The sequence below is a fragment of the Sceloporus undulatus genome, chromosome 2 (assembly GCF_019175285.1).
Source record: "Sceloporus undulatus isolate JIND9_A2432 ecotype Alabama chromosome 2, SceUnd_v1.1, whole genome shotgun sequence".
NCBI classification, from domain to species: domain Eukaryota; kingdom Metazoa; phylum Chordata; class Lepidosauria; order Squamata; family Phrynosomatidae; genus Sceloporus; species Sceloporus undulatus.
The window spans coordinates 332,518,225-332,535,914 of NC_056523.1; the positions used below are offsets into that span (position 1 = coordinate 332,518,225).

General features: G+C 43.0%; 1 protein-coding gene across 4 annotated transcripts in view; it reads right to left on the reverse strand.

The window, feature by feature from the left end:
• Nucleotides 1-17,690, reverse strand: part of CNTFR (ciliary neurotrophic factor receptor) — a 549,220-nt gene that overhangs the window by 50,580 nt on the left and 480,950 nt on the right. For all 4 annotated transcript variants that reach the window (XM_042448841.1, XM_042448839.1, XM_042448840.1 and 1 more), the window contains one exon: nt 10,341-10,504. In XM_042448841.1, coding sequence (XP_042304775.1) covers nt 10,341-10,504 — 164 coding nt within the window. The remainder of the gene's footprint in view (nt 1-10,340; nt 10,505-17,690) is intronic.

Below are 17,690 nucleotides of genomic sequence, written 5' to 3' on the forward strand. Positions count from 1 at the left end.
AAGCAGCCAATTTGTTTAATTTATTGTTGATTAGAGTTGCTCTAATCAGCTCTAAAATTATTGGTCTAATTTTATCTTTTATCATTACTCATGATGTGCTGGTTATCTTGTGAGCCGCTTTGGGCCCCTTGTTCGAAAATTAAATTATTTTGAAATTTTTAATTTTTAAAAATTCTTTTTAAAAAATTCTTTAAAAACATAATCTTCTCCCTCAACCACATGAAACTAGGCATATGTAAACACACTGAGGCTAAGTGTATGCTATTCAATGTTAAAGGTATAATTTTAGTTTTGCTAGTTGTTTTACATAACAACAATGGCTGTTGCATTCAGTGATATAAACAAGAATTACGATTTCATAGAATCATAGAGTTGGAAGAGACCGCAAGGGCCATCCAGTCCAGCCCCATTCTGCCATGCAGGAACTCTCAATCAAAGCATCCCCAACACATAATGGCCATCCAACCTCTGTTTAAAGACCTCAAAAATCTCCAAGGGAGTTTGTTCCACTGTCAAACAGCTCTTAATGTCAGGAAGTTCCTCCTAATGGTGAAGTTGAATCTCTTTTCCTGCAGCTTGCATCCATTGTTTCAGGTCCTATTCTCTGGAGCAGTAGAAAACAAGCTTGCTCCATCCACAACGTGACACCCCTTCAAATGTTTAAACAAGGCTATCATATCACCTCTTAACTTTCTCTTCTCCAGGCTAAACATACTCAGCACCCAAAGTCTTTCCTCATAAGGCATGGTTTCCAGACCCTTCACCATTTTGGTTGCCCTCCTCTGGACACGCTCCAATTTGTCCACATCCTTTTTGAATTGTGGTGCCCAGAACTGGATTACTCCAGGTGAGGCCTGACCAAAGCAGAATACAGTGACAATATTACTTCCCTTGATCTAGACACTATACTTTTATTGATGCAGCCTAAAATTGCATTGGCCTTGTTAGCTGCCGCATCACACTGTTGACTCATGTCCAACTTGTGGTCTACTTGGACTCCTAGATCCCTTTCACATGTATAAGTCTCCTTAAGCCAGGTGCCCCTCATCCGATGCATTTCATTTTTTTTTTTTTTTTTGCCTAAGTGCAGTATCTTACATTTCTCTGTATTGAAATCCATTTTGTTAACATTATCTGTTCAGGTCATTTTGAATTTTGATCCTGTCCTCTGGGGTATTAGCAATAGCTTCAATTATATACCACTTCATACTGAACTAAGCAGTCTCTAAGCGGTTTACAACTAATTGCCCCCAACACACTGGATACTCATTTTAGCGACCTCCTCGGAAGGATGCAAGCCTGAGTCCAGCTTGAGGCCTGGCTAGTACTGAACTTGCAACCTTATGGTTTTGAGTGAGTGAGTGGCTGCAGTACAGGCACTTAACCCCTGCGCCACCAGGGCTCCTATTAGCTCCTCCTCCTAATTTGGTGTTATCTGCAAATTTGATAAGCATTTATGAGTAACATTAGTACAAAAAACATGACTAAGGATACTCTATGGCAGGGGTAGGCAACCTGTGGCCCGCGGGCCGGATGCGGCCCGGCGAGGCCTTGGTACCAGCCCCAGCCTGGTTCTGCTACTGATTGCCGCTGGGGCCTTTGGCTTCTTAAGCGCAGGGGCAAGGGGGGCAATTGTCTATAGACGCCTCAGAAACTTGCATTTATATTAACATTTTTAAAAAAATAAGCAAATTTTTTGCGTGTCCTCCACTTTTTTAAAAAAGTGTCCACCATTTTGAAAGGTTGTCCTACATTTGTCCTGGTTTATTTATTTATTTAATTTTTTTTTTAAAAAAAAAGAATTATTTAATTATTTATTTTTTGGCTTCGGCCCCCCAGTTGTCTGAGGGACAGCAACCCGGCCCCCGGCTCAAAAAGATTGCCTACCCCTGCTCTATGGTGTGATATAGGAAAAGGTCAATGGAGGGGGAGTGACACCATGAGATACCACATCGGTGACACCAACCTTAGTGACATTATTGTCTATGGATATTCAAACTTTTGGACTATGCCCAGTGCCTGTCTTGGCTACCTTTGTTCTGAGCTGGAACTGGATGCAATTCCTGGTCTCCTCAAAGCTTTGTTTGGTACCAGAAAGGCACACATGTCCCAGCTCTAAAGAGGTATATAAGCTGGAGAGCAGTGGGCAAAATGGAGACATTGTCCCACAAATAAGAATTCTACCCTCCAAAGAAATTTCCTTCCATCCCCCAGATCTCTAGCATTGCAGTAACATAAAAAACCTGATTGAGCAATTAGAAATAAAGTTCTAAGCATGCAAAGAAAGTTAGCAGGCAAAGTGAGCAAAGGAATGCAAGCACAGCAAATGGAGGCATTTCAGATGTGAACGATTTTCCATGCCTCATTCTCTGCAATGCAAGAAATCTACAGGCAGAAGGAGAAATCCATTTGGAAGGGCAGAATTCTTATTGAGCGGGGGGAGGAATGCATAGAATAATACAGTAAAATTCAAAACACAGCGATACCTTTATTTGGCCAGGCCAAATGTACAAAATACACTAGGTGAGCTTTCAAAGTTTCTTCATCAGGTGTAGATGTTAAAAATCACTTTTAAAGGGAAAATGTAGAATCATAGGATCATAGAGTTGGAAGAGATCCCAAAAGGCCATCCAGTTCAGCCCCAAAATGCCATGCAGGAAGACACTATCAAAGCCCTTCTGACAGATGGACATTCAGCCTAACTGTAAAAGCTGCCAAAGAAAGAGACAATAGCATATAGCTCTATAGAATTATGGTAATATAGATATAGATAGATGATATATAGGACCACACCCAACTGCAGCAAGGAAATTAGGCTGCATCTACACTGCAAAACTAATACAGTTTGACATCACTTTAGCTGCCATGAGTTGATGCTATGGAAGTCTGAGATTTGTAGTTTTGTGAAATATTTAGTCTTCTTTATGAGGGAGTTCTGGTGCCACTTTGTTGTTGTTGTGTGCCTTCAAGTTGTTTTTGACTTATGGCAACTCTAAGGTTAACCTGTCTTTGCAGGATTTGTTCAGAGGAGAGTTGCCATTGACTTCCTCTGAAACTGAGAGAGTGTGACTTTGCCCAGGATCACCCAATGGGTTTCCATGGCTAAGTGTCCAAGTCCTAGTCTTAAACTGTTTCACCACACTGGCTCTAGACAGACGGATAGACAGACAGATAGATCAATTAGTGATTGGCTGGTTGTTTGATCAATTATTGCTGTCGTGTGGACCCCCACCCCCCACGTAAGCCAAAAAAATGTGTAAGCTCGAGTCCCATTCAATTGAATGGGGCTCATGCTCGCGTTGTGTGAGAGCGTGCGCGCCATTGACGCGTGCCATCCACTCTCCCATCACATGGCTTCCGCATAAGCTGGAAGCTGCGTATGCGGTGTTCGCCTATAGCACGGGCGCACTGTAATTTATGACTTATGGACACCTAAAGTGAACTTATCATGGGGTTATCCGGGACTGAGAGAGTGTGACTTGCCCAAGGTCACCCAGTGCATTTCATGACTGAGGTAGGAATCACACGCTGGTCTCCAAAGTCATAGTCGAACAGTCAAACCACTACGCCATGCTGGCTCTCTCTGATGCCAAAACAAACTACTAACTGCCCAGTATCCCATAGGAAGGAGCTGTTAAAGCAGAGTCAAAACTGCATTAGTTCTGCAGTGTGGAAGCAGACTTTAAGGGAGTTAAAGGGGACTGGCAAAGCTACCTCTGAGCACTGCTAGGTTAAGAAAACTCTATGGAATTCATGGGGTCGTCCCAAGTTGGCAGATGACTTGAAGACACATGTACACAAAAGGAAAGATTATTTCCTCCCCGTTTGTACCCAGAAGAGACCCTTCCATTGCCCTCATTGAGATCCCCATGGCTGAAGAAGGAGTCCCCTGGACTAGGCTGCATCCCTCCCTGGTGAGGTGGCTGGAAGAAGGGTTAGATAGCAGACCGAAATAAAAGAAATGGAGCTGTGTAGTCAGGACCCATCTCTCATCCTAACAGATAGGAGAGCCATCTGAGCAAGGCGCTCACTAGGAAATTCTTTCTCCTGGTCTCTTCCCAGCCTCCTCTGTCTCCTTGGATTGCCAGGCTAAAGCATCAACAATCTAATAGGCCCTCCTGAACATATAATAGTCCTTCCTAGGCCACTGGACAGCTCTTAGCATTGGACCATGGTGCTAGGCTGACCATATTTCCCGGACACAAAAGCAGGACATTGGGATGGCAAAAACAGGACAGGGGTATGTCATATTCCGTATTCATGAACAAGACGATAACCAAAGTGTTATTATGTGAACCTATTGAGCTAACCATTATTCTTCAATGACCAAACACATACAAAAATTTAGGTAGACGTAGAGGGGGAACTGTATTTCACTACGACTGTATCAGAAATATTTATCCGATGAAGGAATCTTCTGCAGCAAATTTCAGTCTTTCAACACCTTATCATAAAACGCCTCACACCCCCATGACACAATTTTGTGGGAGATGTTTTGTTTTGAAACCACAATTTCAAACAAGGATCTTCAAAGCATTTTCACAACATAACAGGGCATTTTTCTTGAAAACAGGACAAAATTTACATTTATATTAGAATGACGGGATGGTCTGGAAATATGAAAAAAAGTACTGTCTGTTTACAATGGTACATATGGCCAACCTACCACGGTGCTGGCAAGGACTCTAAGGCCCATCAGTCTGGTGACATGGACCACACTGACTACAAGCACCTCTTGCCCTTTGCAGACATTTTGAGCTCCCAGGAATGTTCAGTCTCCATCTCCCCCAATCTCCACCCCAGAAAAAGCAATAATGAAGGAGAAATATGATAACCGCCAGGCAATTTCCACGTCCCTGACAGGACGGAGTGTTATGACAGAAGATAGTTTATCTCCTGTTCATAATCTATCGCACCAGAGAGCGCATAAATGCTGTGACATTTATACTTTAAATACCTTTTACATCTTGCCAGGCAAGTTTTATGCGGAACATATGTATGGAAAATAGACCCCAGTTTTTAGAACTGCAGAGCGGGACGGGAGCCAGAAAGAGCATCTCCGAAAGCAAAGAGAAAAAGGGAGTTAAAAGAGAGATGGAGGAGGGGGAGAGGAGGGGGATGCGTCTCTGTGCGCCTTTGTTTTGTGGTCTGAAATAAAAGACGGCAATCAAAACGGCCGGCACATCCCTACCGGCTGTTTAACAGGTGCCAATGTCGCTCCAAGGACGCAAATCAACCCTACAAAATGGGAAGCAAGTTGGCTCCGGTTTAGCCCTCCCAAAACTCATTCCTCTCCCTTGCAATTTGAAGTTGCACAGAATTGCCAGGTTTCCTTTCCAATGAGAAACAGTCCACCTGGGTTTATCTTTGCAGTGTGGAGACAGAGAAAGGAAATGGCAAACCTCCTTGGAACAAATCTTGCTGAGAAATGCCTCGGGTAGGCTCACCATAAATTGGGGATGATATGAAGGCACGTAACAAACGCAGGCATACTCCAATGGACAGATGAATGACAGTCCACACCATGGGACAGGATCACAGAATCATAGAGCTGGAAGGAACCACAAAGGTAATGTAGCCTGACATCCTGCCCTGTAGGAAGGCATCACTCAAGTATCACTGAGAGGTGGGAAGTCTGCCTTTGTTTGAAAACCTGGAAGGAAGGCGGACACACTCTGAGGTTATTCCATTCCACTGTTTTATCACCAGAAAGTTCTTCCTAATGGTAGATAGAATTTCTTTTCTTGTAATTTGAATTCATTGGTTCATGTTCCAATCTCTGGAGCAGCAGAAAACAAGTCGCCTCCATCTTCTCCATGATGGCAGCCCTTCAGATGGCTAGCATGTCACCTTTTAATCTTCTCTTCTGCAAACATATCCAGCTCCCCAAGTCATTCCTCGGAGCATTTGGGGGCCTTCACACCTTTGCCCATCCTGGGCATCCTTCTCTGGCCATGTTCTAACTTATATTATTTATTTTTATTTCAAGGATTTATATCCCACCTTTCTCCCACAGAGAGATTCAAGGAGGTTTACAATACTTCCCAACCTCCTTCTTGAGAACTGGGCACTGGATTCCTCCAGGTGACATCTTACCAAAGCAGAATAGTGGCAGAGAGCCAGTGTGGCATAGTGTTTTGAGTGTTGGACTATGATGACTCTGGACCCAGGGTTCAAATACCGACCCTGCCATGAAATCCACTAGGCAACCTTTGGCAAATTCTACTGTCTTGGCTTCACAAAAAGGCAAAGGCAAAATCCCTCAGAACCAATCGTGCCAAGAAAGCCCCATGATATGGTCACCTTAGGGTCACCATAAGTTGGAACTGACTTTAAGGCACACAACAACAACAACAACAACAACAACAACAACAACAAATCACTTTCCTTGATCTGGACACTATGGTGCTGTTGATGCAGCCCAGAACTGTGTGGTTTTTGTAGCTATTGTGTCACTTTTATATTAATTGTTTATGAAACACATTCAGGGAGAGCAGCGTTGGCCATTTGGCAAAATATGAGATAATCAAAAATCTACAAAAGACTGAGACCAAAATGCACAAAACCCATCATGCAAGCTTGCAAAGTCCCCCAGTCCCCCCCCCCCCCAAATAGCCACGTGGGAAAACGGCCTTTGCCTGCACTGAGATCCCTCCAGAACATCTGAACTACAACAAAAACAACATCTGATAGAAAGTGTAGGCCTGTGATTCTACCATCATCACTTTTCTTCTCATGTCTGTGTTTTGAAAAACACCTTTTGCCTGATGAAGAAGCCAGTGGAATGGATTTTGCTGTTATTTATTTATATATGGCACAGAATTTTGCATGATAAGTCATGTTTGTTCATATTACCTTGGATATAGTTCATCTCGTCCTGCAAATATCAGCTGATGTACGGCAGCTAGGTAATTCCTGATTAATAATTCCCTATTAATCTCAGTTTGCAATCCAGATCCATCGCTAAGGTCTCTGATGCTGCATGGAAGCACACAATTCTCTTTTGGGGGATAACTGAAGCAAAATAGGTACTGAGCAGGTTCTGCTTTCCTTCTGAGCTGTTAGCATTTTTCCATCCTTACTGAGCAGTGGTCCCACTGTCTTCTTGTTCATTCTCTAGCCTCAAATGTATCTGAAAAAACTCCTTTATGTTGGTTGCCTAGCCAATCTCAGGTCATTCTTTATGTTAGTCCTGCAAGCTTGGGCTACACATCTTTACTCTTCCTTGGTGGTGTACCCTTCTTCCATTCTTCATGCATGCTCTTTGTCTCTTCTCATGCAGCCACACTGGTTTCCCCCTTTCTTTTTCTTCCATGTGATTGTGCTTTTTGCAACTCCTTCAAGAACTCCCACCCTTGTTGAGTATGTTTTTTCTTTAACACTTCTAGCTATGGGATTCCAACCAATATTTCCCTGAACTTGTTAAAATCAGTTTTCATGAAATCTTTGCTCTGTCCTACAATTGCAAATTCTAGCACACCGTGGTCACTGTCCGCAAAAGTGCCAACTGCTTTGATGCCACTGACCAACTCCTCGCTGTTGGGTGAGACTGAGTCCAGAACTGCCGATTCCCTTCCTCCATCATTTGAAATGGGAAATTATATCCAAGGCACATCAGGAATTTATTGGACAGCCTATGCCTGGCAGAGTCAGTCTCCCAGAAGATTTCAGGCTAATTGAAATCCCGCATAACTACTAATTCTTGCATCTTTGAGATTTCTGAGATCTTTCTCTCTGAAAAGCACCATCCACTATTTCGGGAGGCTTCCAGGAGAGGCTCTACGTCAGAAAAAAAGACTGAAGGACATCCTGGGAGAAGTATTACCTGGGACTCTGGGGCTACTCTTTCCTCACCTGTGCAATATATATTTAACCATACACATTTATTTCATTTTATCTGTTTAAACAGTTTGAAACCACCCATCTGCTGTTGCCAGCATGCTCTCCTGAAATAATTGAAACAAAGCAAAGCAATTAAAACTTTAAAAAAGGCAATACAAACTCTTCCTGAAAACAAGCAACCAAACAAGCAAGCAAAGGTACCAAAGCAGAACAATAGCACTGGAAACTGGAAAGTACCCCCAAAGCCCAGCTAGTCCAGCCCCAGGCCAATGCAAGAAACCCAAAGGTAAAGAGTTCCCCCGAGAGGCGGTCACGATCCAACCTCTGTTTAAAATCCTTTAATAATCCACCACCTTTTGAGCCGGCATACTTTTGTTGTCAACAAAATAAATGACTCTGAAATAAACTTATGGTGACCATTAATTCTTATTTCCCGATGGATGAAATAAGAGCAAGCCTATGGACAATTCCACTCTAGAAAATTATAGCACTTTGGTCCTTCTTTCAATGCCATAGAGCTGCATTTTGTGAAAACCTGGACTTTGTAGTTTGTGGGGATTTTGGATTCTTCATGAAACTACAAATCCCAGGATGCCATAAGATAGCGCTATAATAATAGTGTGAAAGAGACCTTAGTTACTTGCTAGAAGATTTTCAGTTAAAAGCTGCTAGTATTTTTGGACCCATCCTTTTGCTTTGACCTGGAACATGATCCCTAAAATCTTTCCTGGATTTGGATTTGAGACTCAGCTGAAACAAAGCCCTCAGATCACTTTCAAGCAGCCAAGTTGTAAGTGTTCAAATCATAGGAAATCTTTACATTTAAAGGCCCCCTTCACATTACACAAGTAAAACACCTTGATGTCATTTAAACTGCCCTGGCTACATCCGATGGGATCCTGGGATTTGTAGTCCTGTGAGTCACTAAAGCTCTCTAAGGCTGCATTCTTAGCATCTCTTGAAAGTAGACACTGCAAGGCTTCATAGTATAGCACCAAAGCAGTTAAAGGGGTATCAATGTGCTGCAACTGTGTAGTGTGAACGAATCCTTAGCAAAGGAGCCTGGTGGTAGAGATATGGGCAGACAGACTCTCTGAGGCTCAACCATGGATATAAATCTTCACTAATTTCATTCTTGAAGTAAGCAAGGAATAATTTCAGGTACTATCATCCCATCACAAGAGAGGCTTCAGATACTGCATAGTTGCTTTTGAAGAATATTCGCAGTTTGGAACTTTTTATTTGCAAACCTCACAGCAAAAACAGCATTTTGCAGTGTAGGAAACAGCTTTCTCTGTGTAGAAAATAATATTTGATTCTTCTTTATAGCCGATCCTTCTCTAACTGCCATAGAGCTTTTAATTGCACAGAAATATTACTTTTTCTGCAGAAAATGCTGTTTTCCCAGGATTCTGGAGGGTGGAGGATTCAGAAGCTTTAAAACTGAAAACAGCATTAAAAACCAATCTCTTCCAGCAGGCTGACCCAGAAGAGTTTTAAATTCTGAATTTTAAATGTGGATTGTTTTAGTAAATGTATATCTTATTATTAAATTGCGTGTTTTAACCCATGTCTTTTAATGGAAATTGTTTTGTCTGTTAACTGTTGTTTTTCCCTGCCATGGGGAGAGACTGGTAAGAAATCATCATCATCACCATCATCATCATCATCTGCATTATTTCCATGGTGTAGATGAACCAAGGTTTCCGAATACTCAAATAATGATGATAATAATAATAATACTCTATGATTCTAATAGAGTATTTGGAAACTTTGGCTTATCTAAACCATGGAAATAACATAGTTCGACATTACTTTAACTGCCTTGGTTCAATAATAATAATAATAATAATAATAATAATAATAATAATAGTACCATGGCAGTGGTGTCAAACTACCGTATTTCCACAGTGCAGCTGAATCAAAGTTTCCAAATACTATAATAATAATAATAATAATAATAATAATACTTTCCTGTGTAGGGAACAGCATTTTCTGCAGAGAAAATAATGTTTCTGTGCAGTTAAAAGTTCTATGGCAATTGGAGAGGGATCAAGTACAAAGAGGGATGAAATATTATTTTCTGCATAGAAAAAGCTGTTTCCTACATGGAAAAAGGCGGTTTATAATACAAAAACAAAGTGTGAGATTTGCAAAGAAAAAGCCTCAAACTGCGAATATTCTTCAATTAATCCTATTCTTATTATTGAATATTTGGAGAGCTGGGTACTACATCACAGAAATAATGCAGTTTGACATCACTTTCATTGCCATCATCATCAAGTCACAGCAGTTAAAGTGATGTCAAACTGGATTATTTCCACCATGTAGATGAACCAAGGTTTCCGAATACTGAAGAAACACATTTTCTAACCACTTTCCTGATTATTGTCAAATATTCCTTCCACCTTTAGCCTCAACTTGCCAATCAAATGCCCCCCCAAAACCCAGAAAAGCAAAGCCCCCCCTCCACCAGACCCCAGAGGGTTGCCACTCACATGCTGCCACTGGTCAATGATGAGCGGCCGGTACCTCAGGAAGAATTTGAGGGGGAAGGAGTCGGGGTCCGGCCATGAGGAAGGGTACTGCCACGTCACCAGCAGCCTCCGGGGGTTGTGGGGGATGGCCTTGGCCACCACGTTCTCCGGAGGGTCCGGCTTTACTGTTCAAAGAAATAAGACACGGAAGAAGGCGAGAGGGAGGGGGAGACAAAAAGGCTTGGTCAGTGAACCTTTTGCACACCAGAAAGGAATTTCAATAGGTGGAAGCAACATCTATTCATTTCATATTTAATATTTTGGGGTTACGATTTGTTCAATTATGTGTTAAGATTATCATTTTTGGTGCTTTTATTAGTGGAGGGCACTACTTAGTGTAGGATGATTAGTCTAGGGCTACATTTGCAAGGTAGAGTTAATGCATTTTGACACAGATTTAAGTGTCATGCTCTATGCTATGGAACCCTGGGATTTGGCACTAGAGCTCTCTGACAAGGAAGGCTAAATATCCCAGAAAACTACAAATACCACAAATTTCACAGCATTAAGCCATGGTAGTTAAAGTAGTATCAAAATGAACTATTTCTACAGAGCAGATTACACCGGAGTCTTTGCCTTTCTCTTTTGCAAAAGCAAATGGCTGCAGCCTCTCCTCGTATATGTGTTCTTCCTCATTAATAACTTTTGTCATCCTGAATAGACTCTGATATACTTGTAGAAACTTGTCCTGGTTTTCATGTGATAAATGTTGGAAGGTATGTACTTGCATTGTATGCATCTCCACTTCTGTAGCTACACAGTGTTTGAGCTATGCCAACCTTCTGAAAACCAGCATTGTAAAACTTAGTGATGGTCTCATAGAATCATAGGCCCGTTCCGCACGGGCGTAATAGTATAGACTGGGTCCGTACTAGGGTTAGAAAGGGGCGTCCCTTCCAGATGCCCCTAACCCTAGTATGGATTGAGTTCGTACAAAATGGCAGCGCCTGTTCCACACGGGGGCCACCATGACTACGTCACCACCGTTTCGCCTCCAAACAAGGCGGCGCGGTGCTGACGTTGTTGCGTCATGCGAGGGTATCCTTGGGGCATGAAGCCCCAAGGACACCCATTTCCAGGCCGCGGGGAAGCGGCCTTTTGCCGCTTCCTCACGGCCTGGAAAGAGGTGGATCGGGGCCTCGGAGGCTGCCGTTCTGGCAGCTGAGGCCCTGATCCAGCAGGGAAAGGGCCGGTTACAGGCCGCCCCAAAGGGGTGGTCTGTAACATGCCATAGAGTTGAAAGAGACCTCAAGGATCATTCAGTCCAACCCCCGCCATGCAGGAACACAGAATCAAAGAATCCCCACAGATGAACTAAAAACAGCCCCCAAAGAAGGAGAGTCAACCATGCTCTGAGGGAGCATCTTCCACTCTCAAACAGCTCTTACCATCTGGAAGTTCTTTCTAATGTTCAGATGGAACCTCTTTTCCTCTAGCTTGATTCCATTGCTCTATATCATAATCTATGGAGCAGCAGTAAACCAGCTCGCTTCATCCTCAACATGACATCCCTTCAAATATTAAAACAGGGCTATCTGTGTCTGCTTATGGTCCCTTTGCGCTATGGGGAAGGCGCAGTGGCAGTTTCTGAATCTCAGTGAATCAAGAGGTCCAATGAAGGCACATAGAAATACTTGTGCACCATCCAAGAATGCACAAATGTGAAATGGCTATATTTGAAGAATTGTCCTTATACAACCATAGACTGCAATGGCCAAAAGAATACAATTGCATATGTTATGGAAATTAGTTTCTGGACTCCTGATGCTGTCCAATATCTGTGTTCTACACAGAGTAGTGTGAGTAGATGAAAGGGCACATCTGAGGTCTTGCCAGGCCTTTCTAGTGTCAGTCCAACCAGATTTTATGGTTGGGTTTCATTTGTATCTGGATGAATCTCCTTCCGATGGTTGTGGATTTTATTCAGAGACAACATGAGGTGAGGGAGGGGATGTCTATGCAGTCTCTCACATGGCTCTGCAACCTTTCTTTGTTCTCCCATTGAGTTGGTGGGAGCAGGGGGACATCATGTTATATAGAAAGAGCCTTGGAAACCTAATCCAAAGCCAGAGAAATCATAAATCTGACAAGGAAAAATATAAACCCAATACCGGCTCTGCAAGCTTCATAGGTTTTGGCTTCCAGAAGAAGAGAGAGGTTGTTGAGCCAAAGGGACCCAGAGGATTCCCAAATTCAGTTTAGGGTCAGAGGTTGTGAAGAGCCCCGGGATGAAAAAAGGCTGGGGCCAACTCAGCAGGAGACCTTGTGATGGGAGAGGCTCAACGGCCTTTCCCAGCTGTTTGCTCCACAGCTGTTTCACAAAGCTGTCTCCAGATAGCTTGTTTTTCTTCCTCTTGGTCTCAGACCCTTTTTAGTTGAGTAAAACTGCATAGATGTAACTCTGATAGAAAGTAACCACAAGGGAATGGGGAATGTTCAGCCTTCTGGATGTTGCTGAACTCCATTCTCCAGCATTCCTCATGATGCTGGGCTGCCTATAGGGCTTCTGGGAGCTGCTGTCCAGCAACATCTGGAGGGGCTTCAGTGTCCTCACATCTGCTTTATAGGGATGGGTATGTAAAGCTAGAAGGACAAGACAAAGGACATCAGTTGGGGTTTCTCAGAGAGCAAGAAGGCCTATGTTGGATCAGAATATGGTTCTGTCTAGTTATAGAAGCACAGAATCATAGGGTTGGAGGAGACCACAAGGGCCATCCAGTGCAATCCCTTTCTGCAGTACATAAATACACAATCCAAGCACTCCCACAGATGGCTATCCAACCTTTGTTTAAAAACCTACAAAGGAAGAGACTCCACCTCACTCTGAAGCAGTGTCTTCTACTGTCAAACAGCTCTTACTGTCAGGAAGTTCTTCCTAACGCTGAGGTGGAATCTCTTTTCCTGTAATTTGAACCCACTGCTGTGTGTCCTGTTCTCTGGAGCAGCAGAAAACAAGCTTTCTCCATCCTCAACATGGCATCCCTTCAAAGAGGGCTATATATCACCTTTTTAACTTTCTCTTCTCCAGGCTAAACATCCCCAGCTCTCTAAGCCGCTCCTCATAGGGCTTCATGGTTTCCAGGTCTTTCACCATTTTGGCTGCCCTCCTTTGGACATGCTCCGGCTGGTCAATATCTTTGCCAAACAGCCTTAGGTGCCCAACTGGCAAGGACACAGGCCTCATTCTGATGCTAAGTTAAATCATGGCTGTTCATGAAAGCTTGAAAGGTTTAGTGATCTAATCCATGTATTTCTTTTTAAAAAATACATTGGACTGTGAGTTCTATTTTGCTTTTAGTGAATTGTTTTATATGGCTGTCATTATTTGGGTTGTTGGGTAGGATGTAAATATTTAAGCAAACAGCGGCCTAAATCCTGTTCTTGGTCCTGACTAGTAGAACCAATGAATCAGTGAGATTTACCTATGTGTTGACTTATCATTCAACAATTGACTGAATAGGTCTATTCTAGTTGGGACTCACCAGAGGATGTTTTTCACATGCATATGCTCCCTACTGAAATAGTTGGCCATTTTTGTCTGAAGCAGAACATCCACATTAGGTTCAATGTTGCAGAAGTGAAGTTGCCCATGCAGTACCATTGTACAGGGAGGCACACTGGGTATTGCTATGCAAGTGCATTGTGCATACAGACACACTATGATTTGGTTGTGCATTTGTCTGCATGTGTGGTGTCTTGATCAGTTGTGCAATGTTGCCATTCAGTACAAAGGGTTGCATAGCACAACTAATGCATAACTAGGCTTGCAGAGACTTATACTTTGGAACTCCAAAGTACAATCTTTGCATAGATGTTGCAATTTTCTGTAGCCTCTAAGGGGCTGAACAGATTGCCCCTTTCAGTGCCACATTGGGGCTGCAGCAACTACATGCCACAGCCCCAATCTGGCCTTTCTGTGGCACAAAAAGGGCGCCATAGCCGCCAGCACCGTGGCTTTTTTGCACTCCTTTGGCACTGCATCATCTGAACACAGTGACAGAGGAGCACAGTGATGGCGCCCATCATGTGGAGGAGCGCACAGCATCATGCTAGTATAGGGGAGGAGTAGGGGCATGCGTTGTGCAGATGCCATGCCCCCACTCTGCCCCAATGTTGGCCTTTATGGCTGGTTTGTCGAGGCCCTGAGTCATCTTTTTTTTTAAAGGCTCACAACTGTGAGAGGGCACTAAAACATAGAAATGAAATAATGGCTGAAACCATACACTGAACTTTCACAGTGTAAATTTGCACATTATGGTTGCACTATCCCACACTCCTTCTGCATCCTAATGTTCCACAACTGATTTTTTTTTAATTTATACTTTCATTGAAGTTTTTGTAGTTTTGCTCTGTATTGTTCTAAGTAAGTTGTTAGCCACTTTGAAACTCATTATTGAGAAAAAAAGCAAAATATGTATGAATAAAATAATATTAAAAGAATCGTAAGACAACATGAAGACTTCTTGAAGTCCAAAACATGAAGCGAATGTCTGGACACCTGATTGTCCTGGGCTTAGTCATACCCCATACTTGTGTGCCCACCTGCCTGCCTTCTCTTTTGTCTTCCTACCTGGGAAATTTGGTGCCTTGTTAAGTAACCTGGTTGCAATCATTTTGGACAAATGTCTCATGATACCTTTCATCAAGCCTATTGATCTGTTTCTTCCCATTTATGAGACATTTACATAAATCTACCAGAGACAGATTGCTATTCTGGTCGTTGAGAGAGGGATTATTCCTTATTTGACACAATCACACTATGAGCTCACAGAAGGATCACACAGAGACACTGTACATATAGTTCTCTATAGAAGAAGACTAGGACAGGGGAGGACAGCTGTGAAAGACCTAGACAAGATCCTTGAGTGCAAAGATATACGACTAAATACTAAAGTTAGGATCGTCCAAACCATAGCCTTTGGGCTGAAGAGTGGGGTATAAATCTATCTATCTATCTATCATCTATCTATCTATCTATCTATCTATTTATTTATATGCCACTCTTCCTATACTGGGAAAGGTGGAAGGCAGTGGAAAGAGAGGAAGACCACACACCAGATGGACAAATGGCATTGAGCTTTTAGGACCTGAGCAAAGCAGTTGAGGACAGGGGGCTTGAAGGTGTCTCCTTCATGGGGTCACTATGACTTGAAGGTGATATGATAACAATAACAATAACACCATCTTGTGCACAGTACAACAAAGCAGAAGGCATGCTTTGGGTGAACCCAGCCTATAAATCCACAATCCCAAGAGAAGAAAGCATATTTGTGCAGGCTAGTACAAGGGGAGTCTGCCCTGTTTAAAGCTGTTGTAGCATGAGCTTTCGTAGACTAGGTCTACTTCCTCAGATGTATGAAGCGAACTGGTGCTCAGGAAGGACCTTTATAGACTATACGAATACCCATGGAAATGTAAAACATAAGGGCATGTTAAGCATGCAGGCAAGTGTCTCTTTCTCTTCCTCGTGGTCTGCAGCTGTTGCCTAAGATGGACTGGTATCTGCCTTTCCCACAGAGATGCTGTGGCAGGATAAGCTGCCCCAATTCAAGCTGAAGGTGTTGTGGCAGTCCTGCCATCATCCTCATCTCATGCCCCTTTCTTGCTAGTTCTGTTAAGAGGCTCTCCCTCCAGGCTTCGAGTGACACAGGTTCCTTAAGGAACAACTTTGTTCTTGTGTGCCTTCAAATGATTTCTAACCTATGGCAAACCTAAGGTGAACTGATCACAGAGTTTTCTTGGTAATATTTGTTTCACAGAGGGTTTGCTTTGCTATTCTCTGAGGCTAAGAGAGTGTGACTTGAGCAAGGTCACTCAGTGGTTTCCATGGCTGAACAGGGATTTGAACCCTGGTCTCCAGATTCATAGTCCAACACACAAACTACTATGCTACACTGCCCCCCCCTCTACACACACACACACACACACACACACACACACACTGGTTATGGGAAGAAGATTTAAAGATACTCCAAAAATGGTTGAAAAATAGGAGCTGAGAAACCCTAATGAGAAGAAAATTGGACTGATGAGAATCTCTGCAGTTCGGATTTCTTTTTCTTTGCAAAACCTGCACTTGTTTTGTCCAGAAAACAACATTTTCTGCAAATGAAACAGCATTTCTGCACAGAAAATAATATTTCTATGTAGTAATTTTATGTGCGGGAGTATTAATATAGCATGTGCAAATTTTGCGCAGAATAAGTCTCAAACAGTGAACGGTCTTTGAAAACTGTGCAATTTCCCAAGACTTTCTTCCAGTGAGAGGGAAATTGTAGATATTACTCACTGCTTTCCCTGAGAAGAAAAAATTATGTCCCCATTGTGTAGAGAGGACAATAAAACCCAAACCAAGCCCAGATGTTTCCCTTGGACTATTCCAGCAAGAGCCATCATCTGTGCATCACATGGAGCAGCAGCAGCATCCGCCCTGAACGGCTTTTGATATGCAGAATAATTAGCGCTGTCAGGATGTTACATTTTTAATGCCCTGTGTTTGCTTTCCATAATTTGCCCAAGGCTCCTGTTAGAAAAGCCAGGGATGCAGCATGTGCCCACTCATCCTCTTGTTTTCTTGTTGCTACATTTGGTGTCCCCCCCTTTGCACTGAGGATGCAAACACCATCTGTCAAAGCTGTGTTCTCCATTAGAGCTGTGAAAAAAAAAGAGGAGAAACCAACAACGTTGTACCAGCAGCAACTTGGCTCTGCTTTCCCCCCATTCAGGCAGATCTCTGGATCTGTGACCCAGCAACTCAGACAGACGCCTTCCTGGGACATTTCAGTAAGGTGGGTGCTGAATCACCCACTGATTTTTGCTACTTAAATATCAAGCTTGTTTAGCTGTTTCTAGTGGGTCTTGGACCACTGGCACAATGGAGAGCTTGGAAACCTTTCCCTAAGATCTTGTATTTTGGGTTGCAATGAGCAAGGTTACAACAGGGGAGCTTTGTCACTGACATAGAATCCAAGAATCCAAGATGAAGGGAATGCTGTGGATATAGTATATTTTGATTTCAGTAAGGCCTTTGACAAGGTTTCCCATGACATTCTTGCAAACAAGCTTGTAAAATGTGGGCTGGACAAGGCAACTGTTAAGTGGATTTGTAATTGGTTGACCGGCCGAACCCAAAGGGTGCTCAACAATGGCTCCTATTCATCCTGGAGAGAAGTGACCAGTGGGGTCCCACAGGGCTCTGTCCTGGGCCCAGTGCTATTCAACATCTTTATCAATGACCTGGATGACAGAATTGGGAGCATACTTATCAAATTTGCAGATGACAGCAAATTGGGGGGAATAGCTAATACCCCA